Source organism: Mustela putorius, unplaced genomic scaffold (genome assembly GCF_011764305.1).
Source record: "Mustela putorius furo isolate JIRA1106 unplaced genomic scaffold, ASM1176430v1.1 tig00003869_pilon_pilon_pilon, whole genome shotgun sequence".
In the NCBI taxonomy this organism is placed as follows: Eukaryota; Metazoa; Chordata; class Mammalia; order Carnivora; family Mustelidae; genus Mustela; species Mustela putorius.
Genome location: NW_025422021.1, coordinates 28,134,203 through 28,147,780, shown reverse-complemented (window position 1 = coordinate 28,147,780; position 13,578 = coordinate 28,134,203). Strand labels below are relative to the sequence as shown.

The window sequence follows — 13,578 nt, the reverse complement described above, 5'->3', positions numbered from 1 at the left end:
TTCGCAAGAGTTTAAAAAGTAATAATAATAATAATAATAATAATAATGGGCTCTCAGGTAGGGTTAGGGTTAGGGGATATAAGAAGGCATTAACAGCAACTAGCAGCAGATGGGAGAACAGGAAAATGCTTTACCTTCTTGTGCATCCCTATTCTTTCAGGGACATGCTAACGGCACATAGACTGTGTTGTGTGATTTATCTTACTAGTTTTTCTTTCTTTCTTTCTTTTTTTTTTTTTTTAAAAGATCTTATGTGAGAAAGAGAGAGAGCATGAGAAGGGAGGGTGTCAGAGGGAGAAGCAGACTCCCTGCTAAGCAGGGAACCCGATACGGGACTCGAGGATCACGACCTGAGCCGAAGGCAGTCGCTTAACCAGCTGAGCCACCCAGGCGCCCCTAGTTTTTCATTCTTAAAAGTTTTCTGTTGGGGCGCTTGGGTGGCTCAGTGGGTTAAAGCTTACTCTGCCTTCAGCTCAGGTTATGATCCCAGGGTCCTGGGATCGAGCCCCGCATCGGGCTCTCTGCTTAGCAGGGAGCCTGCTTCTTCCTTTCCCTCTTTGCCTGCCTCTCTGCCTACTTGTGATGTCTGCCAAATAAATAAATAAAATTAAAAAAAAAAAAGTTTTCTGTAATTGAACTGTTTTGAATTGTTTTACTTAGTGGTCTGATGTCCTGAATGATGCTTACACTATATCACAATTCTCTATTTTTTTTTTTTTTTTTTTTCCCCTTTTTAAGATTTTATTTATTAGAGAGCAAGCAGGAGCAGGGGTGGGGAGGGGTAGAGGGAGAAGCAGGCTCCCCACTGAGCAGGGAGCCCTATGTGATACAGGACTGGATCCCAGGACCTTGGGATCATGACCTTAGGTGAAGGCAGATTCTTAACCGACTGAGCCACCCAGGTGGCCCACTCTGGCTGTCTTCTAAAAGAATGTTGAATTTACTTGCCTTTTAAAAAGATCAATTCTTTAAATATTAATTTGAAGCCAAAATGGTGTATTCTTATTTTTTAAATTTATGAAAAATAATATGGAAACCTACAAATTAGTAAATAAAAATCTGTGTGTATGCATATATGTATATATTTTAAAATAGATGGACAGTATTAGGAATATTTCTGTATGCTGCTTATTTTCCTGGTAGTTTAGACATAAAAGGTGAGGTCAAGCTAATTTCATTGATTTCTCTATTAACAGGCTAATTGAACAAGCCCCAGTTCAAATGGGAGAAGAGTCAGTCAGGTGGGCAAAACTGGTCATACCTTTAGTGGTTCATTCAGCTCAAAAGGTACATTTGCGGGGAGCAACTGCTCTAGAGATGGGAATGCCATTGTTGCTTCAGAAACAACAAGAAATAGCATCTATCACAGAGCAGCTTATGACTACTGTAAGTATCGTTTTGTGTAAGGATTTTTTGGATACTGCATTGTAAGTTTCTGGCCCAAGCATAGGGATCATACTGGTATAATTGCATTATGATGTAGGAAGTTCTACTTTTAATAGAACATAAATAATTGCTTAAGTTAGTGTAGGCAGTAGTACTACTTAAAGGAAGGGAGCTGTTTTATTTAGTGTTTGTAGGATCTAGGCATTTTATTTCATCCCCATTGCCCTTAGTGATAGAAGGGGATTGCATTTCTGGAAAAAGAAGGACATTAACTGATTTCAGGGCTATCTGGGTTATTTTAAGATAATATCAATAGGTATAAGTTTAAAGCACATAAGTGCATGTAATGTGTACATTCTCCTAAAGTTAATACTTGCCTTGAGTTTTAGTCTTCTCCACCATTGTTTTTGTAACATATTTATTGAGCACTTACATGCCGGGTATTGTTTTATACACTGAATATAGCAGTGAACAAAGGGAGCTTGTGGAGCTTCTTGTCTAGTGGGTCTGAGAGGTAATAGAGAATGTAATATATTCAGTGAAGAACATTATGGAGAACTGTAGAGACTAGATGGAGAGTGCCATTGGAGAGGAAGGATATGGTCACGGAAGGAAAAAGAATAGGATATTTATTTATTAATTAAAATATTTTATTTATTTATTTGACAGGCAGATCACAAGTAGGCAGAGAAGCAGTCAAGAGAGAGAGGGGAAGCAGGGTCCCCGCTGAGCAGAGAGGCTGATATGGGGCTCGATCCCAGGACCCTGAGACATGACCTGAGCCGAAGGCAGAGGCTTTATTTAACCCACTTGAGCCACCCCGGCATCCCAGGAATAGGGTATTTAAACAGTAATTTGAAATGGTACAGGAATTAGCAACTTGGGTGATAGGGAGTAAACTCATTCTAGGCAGGAGGAACCATGAGAGCAAAAGACCCTGCTCTGATCATTTTGTGTTTGTTGGTGTTCAGTGAACACTGGCATGTGCAATATTTCAGAGTGTATGAGGATGAGAGGATTAGGAGAGGAGAAATACAGGGCCCAGTCACAGAGGACGTTGGCAGTATTGCAGTCATTTGTTTTCCTCTGGCTTACATTGAAAACCTGTTTGAAGATTTTGAGTCTAGGAGTGTTTGTGTGTACTGACTTGGGCTTTAAAGGGATTACTGTGCCTGTGTTGAGAATAGACTTCTAAAGGAGTTGAGTAGAAGGGAAACTAGTTCAGAGAGAACTTCAGTAATCTAGGTGAGGTGAGGGAGCCTTCCAGATTTTAATACCTGGGATTTTGTTTATTTTTTTAAAATTCAGGAGGCCTCATGGAAATGTTTGGAGCCCAATAAAGTAACTCCAGTGTCTTTGCAAGGTTTTTTTGGTTACGTTTATTAATTTTTTAAGAGCATATGTAAAACTCTTTATAAATTTGAAAATGTTCTCAGCTGTTAGCCATGAAGTTATTAATGTGGCTTTTTTTTTAAAGATTTTATTTATTTATGTGACAGAGAAATCACAGGGAGAGAGGCAGGCAGAGAGAGAGGGGGAAGCAGGCTCCCCGCCGAGCAGAGAGCCTGATGTGGGGCCCGATCCCAGGACCCTGAGTCATGACCTGAGCTGAAGGCAGAGGCTTAACCCACTGAGCCACCCAGGTGCCCCCTATTCGTGTATTTTTAAGAGTGAAGAACTAAAACATTATCATTTGAACTCTAATGGTACACATGCTAAAGTTTTCAGGGAAAAGTATATTGGAAGAAAAAAATTAAGCTGAATTGACGGATGGAATAATGGCCAAATTTGTGATAAGGCAGGCAGAGTAAGATATTAATGATTTTTATATTTGGGCTTTCACTGTAAAACTTTCAGCTGTGCTATATACATGAAAGTTTTTCTAATAAAACATTGGGAAACGTTACTTCAACTAAGACAGTCTGATACTGCATATTTTGTTTTCTCAAGAGTGTTTTTGCTTTTGTTTGCAGAAATTACTTTCAGAACTCCAAAAGTTGTTTATGAGTAAGAATGAGACTTACGTTTTAAAATTGTGGCCTTTATTTGTCAGACTTCTTGGGAAGGTAAGTCTACAGTTAATAGTGCACAGTTTATACCTGTGAAACCCTTTCATTTCTTAACTTTACATTATTCATGTATACCATATATGTAGATTCAGCTGTTCACTAAAATTTGTTTGCCAGCCCACAATAAGTACTTCTGCTGCTTTTCCAGTCAATTGTAAATCTAAAGAGTGGCATGAATTTGAGTCATCCAGTATGCAGATTCTCAGCTGAGGTAGAGCAAGATAATGCCCTGCCTTTTTATTTGAACTCAGTGTTCTTGCTGGGGGGTGGGGGGCGCATACAGCAAGAGAGAAGGGGCATGAGCAGGGGCAGAGGGAAAGGGAGAAGCAGACTCTCCTGCTTAATAACAGGGAGCCCAGTGTGGGACCCAATCCCAGGACTCTGGCTGGGATAGTGACCTGAACCAAAGGCAGTCATTTAACCGACTAAGCCACCCAGGCACCCCTAAGTGTTCTTTTTTAAACAGATGTCCTTTTCAGGATGTCTGGGTGGCTCAGTTGGTTAAGCATCTGTCTTCAGCTCAGGTCATAATCCCAGGGTCCTGGGAGTGAGCCCCATAAAGGGCTTCCTGCTTAAACCAGGAACCTGCATCTCACTCTGCCCCTTCCCCTGCTTTTGCATGTGTGGATTCTCTCATGCTCTCTCAAATACATAAAGTATTTTTTTAAAAAAGTCCTTTACATAAATCCACTTAATGACACATTTCCCCCATTTTGTACCTTTTTTTTTAGTGAATTTAGTTTTAAATGGCCCCTCGGCTTCGTGCCAAAGTATTGTCTGTGGTTCCAAAGCATCAAAAGACTGTGATGGGCCTTGGGGAAATTACACATTACATAAGCTCTGTGTAGTCATGAATAACCGTGCTATTGCATATGAGTTCAGTGTTAGAGAATCACTAATCCATATGGTGTCTTTAAATGGAGGTAAATAGGAAGCAAGGTTGAGTTTGTTTGGACAAACAGGTACTTGCTAACACAGTGTTTGCTGTGGACTTTATAGAATTTTGGTGGATTGTTAGGATTGACTATATGTTTTGTCTTCAAGCTGGGTTTTGGGTTTTTATTTGTTCGTTTGTTTTTGAGGGGAAGAGATGTGTTTTTCTTTATTGTGGTAAATGATATTTCTCCTAACCTTCGTAAGTGTACAGTTCAGTGCCATTAAATACATATACAAGTTGTGTAAATAGCATCACTATCTATACCCGAAACTTTTTCATCTTCTCCCAACAACTTTATACATATTATACAATAACTCCTCCTGCTCCCCTACCCCTAGCCCCTGGTAAATGCTATTTTACCTGCTGTCCCTGGATTTGCTAATTCTAGGCATCCCACGTAAATGCACTGTTTGTCCTTCTGTATATGGCTTATTATGCTAGACAATTTTTTCAAGTCTTAATCATGTTGTAGCAAGCACTTAACTAAATTTGATTCCTATGGCTGGATAATATTTTGCTCTGTAACTTAATTTTGTTTATTCACTTGTTGATAGGCACATGGCTTGTTTTTACATTTCGGCTGTTAATAATGTTGCTGTAAACATTGATGTACAAACATCTGTTGGATTCTCTGCTTTTAATTCTTTCGGATATATGTGGAAGAAGAATGGAATTGCTGGGTCATAATGGTAGTTCTGTGCTTGACTTTTAGAGACTCCTCCAAATTGTTTTCCACAGTGGGTGTACTGTTTTACATTCCTATCAGTAATACACTGGGGTTCATTCTAGTTTTTCTTTTCCCTTAAGGATTTACCTATTTATTTTAGAGAGTGTTTGAGGGGAAGGGGCAGAGGGAGAGGGAAAGAGAGTCTCTAGCAGAATGCCCGCTGAGTGAGGAGCCTGACATAGGATCCTGGGGTCATGACCTGATCTGAAGTCAAGAGCCAGATGCTTAACCAACAGACCCACTCAGGCGCTTCTGGTTTTTCCCTGCTGAACATGTTTTGTTTTTGTTTTTGTTTTAAAAAGATTTTATTTATTTGACACAGACAGACACAGCAAGAGGGGGAACACAAGCAGGCAGGGGGAGTAGGAGAGGGAGAGCAAAGGCTTTTCTCCCTCCCTGGCAGGGAGCCTGATGCGGGGCTTGATCCCAGGACCCTGGGATCAGGACCTGAGCCAAAGGCAGAAGCTTAATGACTGAGTCACCTAGGCACCCCTATTTTTTGGTTTTTGATGTGTTAGCCCTTCCAGAACATTTTGTTCTGTTTTGTAAAACTGGGGCGTTTTAATGTTTTTGACAATATGATAAATAGTTCTCTTGATGGCGGACTTAAAGGCTGTTGGGTAATAATGCAGAAACCGTCACATTAGTGGTGGTTTTCCTGATTGGTGTGCCATCAGTAATGATTGTAAGGAGTTACTTGTATGTAGCTGCTATCAAGCAAGTAAGACGGCATTTATGATCCGTCATTTTCAGGATTGTTAGTAACCTGGATGTAGTTCTCCCAAATAACCTTTTACCTCTTTGTGTCACAAGACCCACCTTGCTCACAGCTTTGTCATTTACATTACCCTTGGTAGTAATAACCGAGGTTGTATGTAGTAGGGATGAGGGGTTTTTCTGTTCACCATATATTGAGAGGTAAAAGGTGACTTTCAGTCTAAGACGTATTATGTGGACCTTCTTGAAACATAAATCCATTTCCTAATCTTGCATATTTAGGTGGTTTTCATATAAAGCCATTTTCGGTGGAGCAGACTTCAGTAACAGTAAACAACCTTTTTCCTGTTCTCTTGTTTCTCTTTCCTATTCAAATAACTTAGTATCTGTTTCTCCCTGGTGTGAACCTTGAGCAGAGAGTCTTCCTATTTTCCTGCTTTCTCTATTTGCTTTTAACTATATTTGAAAGCATGTTAGCTCAGGATTGCTTCTCTGTGCCCTATAGATAGGGAGGTACTGTTCCCTGTGGAATCTTTCATCATTCTTTAGTTTGGTGGTTCCCTTTTTATGTACCTTAATAGTATTTTTGTTTTTTTCTCAGGATAATGATGCTTATGGTGGTGCTTAGCCTTCATCTGCCTTTGAACGTTCATGAGCCTCTTGACTTTTCTTTCTCTTCTTCTCATGGTCCTCCCAAGTGATAACCATAGCAGTTACTCAGTTAAGTTGTTTTGTGGCATGGTGACTTCAGACCAGCCACCTAGTCTCAAGTCCTAAGGATTTTGGTCTCTGAGACCTAATAGCTGACTACTCAGAGCCCAGGGCAGGAAAGCCTTTGCTTATTTTTTAAAAAAAAATTATTTTAATTTTTTTAAGATTTTATTATTTATTTGACAGAGACCGAGAGCACACGCACATACACACAAGCAGCAGGAGAGAAGCAGGCTCTCTGCTGATTAGAGAGATGGGCTTATCTCAGGATCCTGGGATCATGACCTGAGCCACTCAGGTGTCCTGCCTTTGCCCACTTTTTTTTTTTTTTTTTTTTTGAAGACTTTTATTTATTTGCTAGACAGAATTGCAACTAGTCAGAGAGGCAGGCAGGGAGAGAAAGGAGGAAGCAGGCTCCCTGCTGAGCAGAGAGCCTGATGTGGGGCTCCATCTCAGGACCCGGGCTTGATCCCAGGACCTGAGCCGAAGGCAGAGGTTTTAACCCACTGAGCCACCCCGGTGCCCCTTTTGCCCACTTTTTTAATTGGGTGGTTTGTTTTTGTTGTTGAGTTGTAGGAGTTCTTTTTCTGGATTTTTTTGTTTGTTTGTTTTTTAAGATTTTATTTATTTTTTTTTGACAGAGATCACAAGTAGGCAGAGAGACAGGCAGAGAGAGAGAGAGGAAAGCAGACTCCCTGCTGAGCAGAGAGCCTGATGCAGGGCTCGATCCCAGGACCCTGGGACCATGACCTGAGTCATAGGCAGAGGCTTTAACCCACTGAGCCACCCAGGCACCACCCCCTTTCTCTGGATTATTAATCCCTTATCAGATACGTGATTTTCAGATATTTTTTCCCATTCTGTAATGTTGTCTTTTCACTTGATAATATCCTTTGGTGCACAAAAGTTTTTTATGAAGTCCAGTATAAATTAGATCTTTTTCTTTCATTGCCTGTGCTTTTGGTGTCAAAGCCATGAAGTTGTTGTCAAATCCAGTGTCATGATTATTTTTTCCCCTCTGTGTTGTTCTGGGATTTTTAGAGTTCTCGTTCTCATAAGTTTTTAATCTTTGAGTTCATTTTTCTATATGGTGTAAGACAAGGATCCAGTTTTCATTCTTTAGCATGTGGGTAGTCAATTTGGCAGCACCATTTGTTGAAAAGAATGGTCTCTATATAATGAATGGTCTTGGCATCCTTGTTGAAAAATAAGGGGTACCCGGGTGGCTTATTAGGTTAAGCGTTTGCTTTTGGCTCAAGTCATGATCCTAGGTTCCTGGGATCAAGTTCTATCCTGGGCTCCCAGCTCCACAGGGAGCCTGATCTCTCTGCCTCTGTCTTTCTCTTTCTGTCTCATGAATAAATACAATTATTTTTTAAAAAAAGATTTATTTATTTATTTATTTGACAGGCAGAGATTACAGGGAGGCAGAGAGGTAGGCAGAGAGAGGAAGGAAGCAGGCTCCCTGCTGAGCAGAGAGCCTGATGCAGGGCTTGATCCCAGGACCCTGGGATCATGACCTGAGCCAAAGGCAGAGGCTTTAACCCACTGAGCCACCCTGGCGCCCCATGAATATATAAAATCTTTAAAAAAAGAAAAAAAAATCAGTTGGCAGCAGGGTTGCTTGGGTGGCACAGTTGGTTAAGTGCCCAACTCTTGATTTTGTCTTGGGTCATGATCTCAGGGTCATGAGATGGAGCCCAACATGGGATTCAACATTCAGTTCAGAGTCTGCTTGAGACTCCCTGATCTCCCCCACCCCCAGATAAAGAAAGAAAGAAAAAAACCAATTGACAGCATATGAGGTTTATTTTAAGGTTTTCTATTTCATTGGTCTATATGTTTATCCTTATGCCATTACCATATGTTTTAATTACTTCAGTTTTTGAAGTAAGTTTGGAAGGCAAGAGGTGTAAGTTCTCCAAATCTATTTTGGAATCGATTTGGCTGTTTTGGGGCTCTTTGCAATTCCATAATGAATTTGAAGATTGTCTTTTCTTTTTTTGTGAAAAGGCTGCTGTACCTTTTTTTTTTTTTTTTTTTTTAAATAAGATTTTATCTATCTGTTTGACAGAGACACAGCAAGAGTGAGAACACAAGCAAAGGGAGAGGGAGAAGCTGGCTTCCCACTAAGCAGAAAGCCCAGTCAGGGGGTTCGATCCCAGGACTCTGGGATCATGACCTGAGCTGAAGGCAGACCCCCCCCCCCCCAAGGACTGAGCCACCCAGGCACCTTGGCTGCTGTACTTTCAACAGAGATTGTGTTGAATCTGTAGATTGCTCTGTGTCATATTGACATTTTTATGGTATTAAAACTTTCTGTACTGGGGCGCCTGCGCGGCTCAGTGGGTTAAGCCTCTGCCTTCAGCTTGGGTCATGATCTCAGTGTTCTGGGATCAAGCCCCACATAAGGGCTCTCTGCTCAGCAGGGAGCCTGCTTCGCCCTCTTTCCCTGCCTGCCTCTCTGCCTACTTGTGATCTCTCTGTCAAATAAATAAATAAAATCTTTAAAAAAAAAAATGACTTTCTATACTTGAATGTGGAATGGTTTTCTGTTTATTCAGGTCTTTTTAAATGTTTTTCAGCAGTATTTTGTAGCTTTTAGTGTACAAGCCTTTCACCTCTATTAGATTTATTCCTAAGTATTTAATTCTTTTAGGTGCTGTTGTAAATTGAATTATTCCTTAATTTCTTTTTCAGGTTGTTAGCTGCTGTTGTGTAGAAGCACAGCTGATTTTTGTGTGTTGATCTTGTTCAGTTGCTTGCTGAATTTATTCAGTTGCTTGCTGAATTTCAGTTCAGCTGCTTGCTGAATGAAATTCAGTTGCTTGCTGAATTTATTAGCTCTAGTAGCTTTCTTATGGATTCTTTGATTTTCTAAGCAAGTTATTCTATATTAATGTTTATATGCTGTTCAGTGTATATGTGATTTATAGCTACAGTTGCTAATGTTTCATTTTTTTAATGTTTCCTTGTTTACTTGTCATTTGTCCGTTTTTCCCTTTTTTCTTAAATACTATTTTTTCATATGGATACTATCTTTTTGGTACTCTGGTAAAATTTGGGACTTATCTTCCTAATTTTCTCTAATGTTTTAGAAATGTTCTGTTTTGTGCATTATTTAATTCATGGAGCATTATATCTTTGTGATCCTGAGTTTTGAATGTACAGACAGAATTCAGTACATTCTAAAATTTAAATTTTTAAGACTTTACATAGCTAACACTGAATAAATTAGATAAGTGAAAAATAATAGTTCCTATATGTTGTTTTAGGCAGTTAAATAACTTTGTTATGATTTTTCCTTTTTAGACGTTGCATCGAAGTGGGAGTTTCATTAATTCTCTGTTACAGCTGGAAGAACTAGGATTTCGTAGTGGAGCTCCCATGATTAAAAAAATAGCTTTTATTGCATGGAAGAGTTTAATAGATAATTTTGCTTTGAATCCAGGTAAGTAAATAATATGTTAAAATTTTTATTTTTCTGTGGATTTTTCCTCAAAATGAAAAGAAAGCCATTCTGATTTTTTGGACTTTGTACTGAAATTTAACCTATTGAATATTTTTCATTTTATTTTAAGGGAATAAACTTAGAGCTAAAAATAGAATTAGAAAGCCTAGGTATTACTGAACACCACTGATAAGAAAATTTGTTTTAAACTATTTCAAAAATTGAGCAAAGTGACAGATACCATTTGTGGCTTTTTAGTACTTAGTTGAGCACTTTTGAGTACCTCTATTGTAATCATCACAATAGATCTGAAATAGCAAGTCTTATCACTATTTTAGAAAGATTAAGTAATTTATCAAAGATCACATAGCGATTAGATGATAGGAAACAATGTGATAGCTGTGAACCATGACTGGTAAACTTTTTTCTCACAGGATCTTTAGAATAGTGCCTAAAGTGGGTTTTCACTATTAATATATACAAATGATTCCTTTTGATTTATCGTAACTTTATCTTCCTATTGTCTAGTGGAGGTGTTTGATATATAGTTGATCCTTGAACAGTGGGAAGGTTAGGGATGCCAACATCCCACTGCATGTAACTTTTCACTTACCCCAAATTTCACTACAAACAGCCCACTGTTGACCAGAAACCAGTAACGTAACCAGTCGATTAACCCCCAAATTTGTATGTTATATGTACTGTATACTCTAGTTCTACAGTAAGGTAAGCTAGAGAAATGTTAGGAAAATCATAAGGAAGAGAAAATACATTTAGAGTATTGTACTATCTAAAAAACAGTCTGTATAAGTGGACACATGCAATTCAAACCCATATTCAAAGGTCAACTGTATATATGAGGAGGAGTATATAGCCCTATCGCCCTCGGCCCACAAGGATGACAAGAACCCTGGTTCGGATGCATCTTCTCTCTCTTTATTTCCGCAAGTCTACACACTTATATACGCTTACATGACCAATCAGCGAGTAGGGTACAGGAGGGAGCGAATCAGGCTGTGCACCTAAACGAACAACTTCGCTAGCAACCAATGCTGTTTACTTCCTCTTTGGGCGTTCCGCTTAGTCTCATGAGGCAATCCTAACCTGGCAACTAGCCAGGCGCCATCTTTTAATGGCGGAGGCCGCCCTGGCCAGGGGCCTGCCTCCAACATAGCCCAAAAGTCGGTCAGTAGGAATGGCTATTCAATTGGGTAGTTAATCTTAGATATAATCAGTATTGTTTTTGTTTGTGGAAGATTTTTTAGAATTTATTTGACAGAGATCACAAGTAGGCAGAGGCAGGCAGGGGTGGGGGAGGCAGGCTCTTCCCTGAGCAGGGAGCCCCATGCGCGGCTTGATCCCAGGATCCTGGGATCATGACCTGAGCCAAAGGCAGAGGCTTTAACCCATTGAGCCACCCAGGCATCCCTCAATACTGTATGTTTAGAAGATCTGCTAATATTGATTTCATCAAGTATTTTTTCTCTGCCAAAGACAATTAATAATCCTCTTGTACCCTTTTTAGTGTATTTTGTAAGGTGATTATTTTCATTAACCATGATTTCTTTGAAAGTATTGAAAGTGCATTGCCAGGCACAAATTTTAATTGTAAATGTTACCTTTTGTTTGTGAACTGGTAATGCAAGTTGATGTTCTAGACTAAAGCATAAAGTAGTCATGACTTAAAGAAGATAAATAAAATGCTTTCTGATTTGAAATAAGTCCAGAGCTCTGGGGCATCTGGGTGGCTCAGTCGGTAAGCATCTACCATCTACCCAGAGGTCCTGGGATCAAGCCCTGCATTGGGCTCCTTGCTCCGCAGGGAGCCTGCTTTTCCCTCTCCCTCTGCCTGCCGCGCTCTCTACTTGTGCTCTCTATCTCTCTTGTCAGATAAATATATAAAATCAAAAAAAAAAAAAACCAGAGCTAAAAGAGTCCATCCCTAGTATTATGGATCCAGGAAATCTTAAGGAATCAGATGCTTGTTGTTTCTGTCATCATCAGTATGCTTACTTGCAGTTACAGGAAGGATAAAAGGCAGAAGAGCAAAAATGAACTTGTTTTCAGATGAACCATCTATCCAGAGCCTTTCGAAAATTCCATATACACTTCCCCTTAAATCTCATTAGGTAGAATGGCTAAATGGGAGATTAGATAAATAAAAAATTGGGTATATGTCATTTTCCTGAGTGAAAGAGAGTCTTGTATCTAAGAAAGAATGGCAGTTGGCAATTTTTGCTATAGAGATATTATTGCGGAGCTCCTCTCATAGAGTAGGAGTTGAAAAAAGTTGAGAGAATTTGTTCCCACAGTGATTTGACTTTATTTTCTTTATAGAAATGTTAATTGTGAAAGATAAATGGCACAGTAGCTGTCAGAAACATTAATGCCATACCACCAAATCCATAGCTTGACGGATGTTTCAAAATCCTTTAAATCTTTTCTTGATAAGTTACTTGAGCACAGGGCATCTTATTTTATGTATTCCTAGTTGTTAAACTCAATGCTAGGCCGGACAGTTGTGGAGGATTGCCCTGTGTCTTGAAGGAAGTTTTGCAGTATCCTTAGGCGCAACCCACTAGATACCAACAGCCTCCTCTGTACCCCTGGCTCTCAGGTTGTTAGACCTGAGATTTTGTAGACATTGCCAAATGTCCCTCTGTAGGAAAATCATCCCTGGCACACGCTGTATCTAATAAACATGGCTTCCTCTTTCTTTTTCTTTCTCTTTTTTTTTTTGACCTTATTACATGTAGTCTAATTGTATTGAAGTCTTTGTCACATTAAAAGTTGAGGTATACCAAGAACAGCTGATTTTTAAAAAAATTATTTTTAAATCTTTTTTCTCTTGGAGTTGATAAAGGAGACTTACATACTTATTCTTAAAATTTAGTCTTCAGCTTTTATGTTTTTACCTATGTACTTACTTTCTTTTAAGAAATACTATGCAGTGCAAAAAGACTGAAGTTGTTAATGCAGCCTTTGAGTTCCATCCACGTGAGAACAGAAACTCTAGCACTAACAAAGCTAGAAGTCTGGTGGTATCTGCTGATGAGACTTGGACCTCACCTTCCTGCTAATTTTGAACAGGTAATGAAAGTGTTGAGTATAATGCCTGGTGCGTTTTAATGCATTCTTAGATTGTTAATGATCTAATCTTTCAGTGTTCCATTTGTCATGTTAGCAGAGCTCACTATATGAAAGGTCTTATTTTCCTAACATAGAACTTGAATTTATTTTCTTCAGAAGATATTTTCTAGTTGTGTGAAATGGAGCCTCTAAAGCTTTCTCAACCAGCAACCACTCAAATACCTATTCTTACTCAAAAGGCATTTTGAGAGATTTTTTAAAAAAGAAATTTCATAGGATTTAGAATGTACTTGTGTGTAAAAATCAACATAACTGAAATAGAAATCAAATTTGACACTAGATTGATAAAAAGCCCAATCATTTATTTTTTGTCTCTCTTATTTCTAAGCTACATAGTGGTAACAAATAATTTAATCCCAGCATAGCTTTTCAGTGTTATGAATTTTTCATATAAATACATGAAAATTTTCATATAAATATTAGCAGTTTT

The 13,578-nt window shown here is 39.0% G+C and overlaps 1 protein-coding gene across 6 annotated transcripts in view; it reads left to right on the top strand.

Annotated features, from left to right (window-relative positions):
* Window positions 1-13,578, top strand: part of RIF1 (replication timing regulatory factor 1) — a 63,498-nt gene that overhangs the window by 6,661 nt on the left and 43,259 nt on the right. For all 6 annotated transcript variants that reach the window (XM_045066816.1, XM_004743837.3, XM_013051914.2 and 3 more), the window contains exons 7-10: window positions 1,197-1,386; window positions 3,360-3,452; window positions 9,860-9,998; window positions 12,937-13,088. In XM_045066816.1, the coding sequence (XP_044922751.1) occupies window positions 1,197-1,386; window positions 3,360-3,452; window positions 9,860-9,998; window positions 12,937-13,088 (574 nt within the window). The remainder of the gene's footprint in view (window positions 1-1,196; window positions 1,387-3,359; window positions 3,453-9,859; window positions 9,999-12,936; window positions 13,089-13,578) is intronic.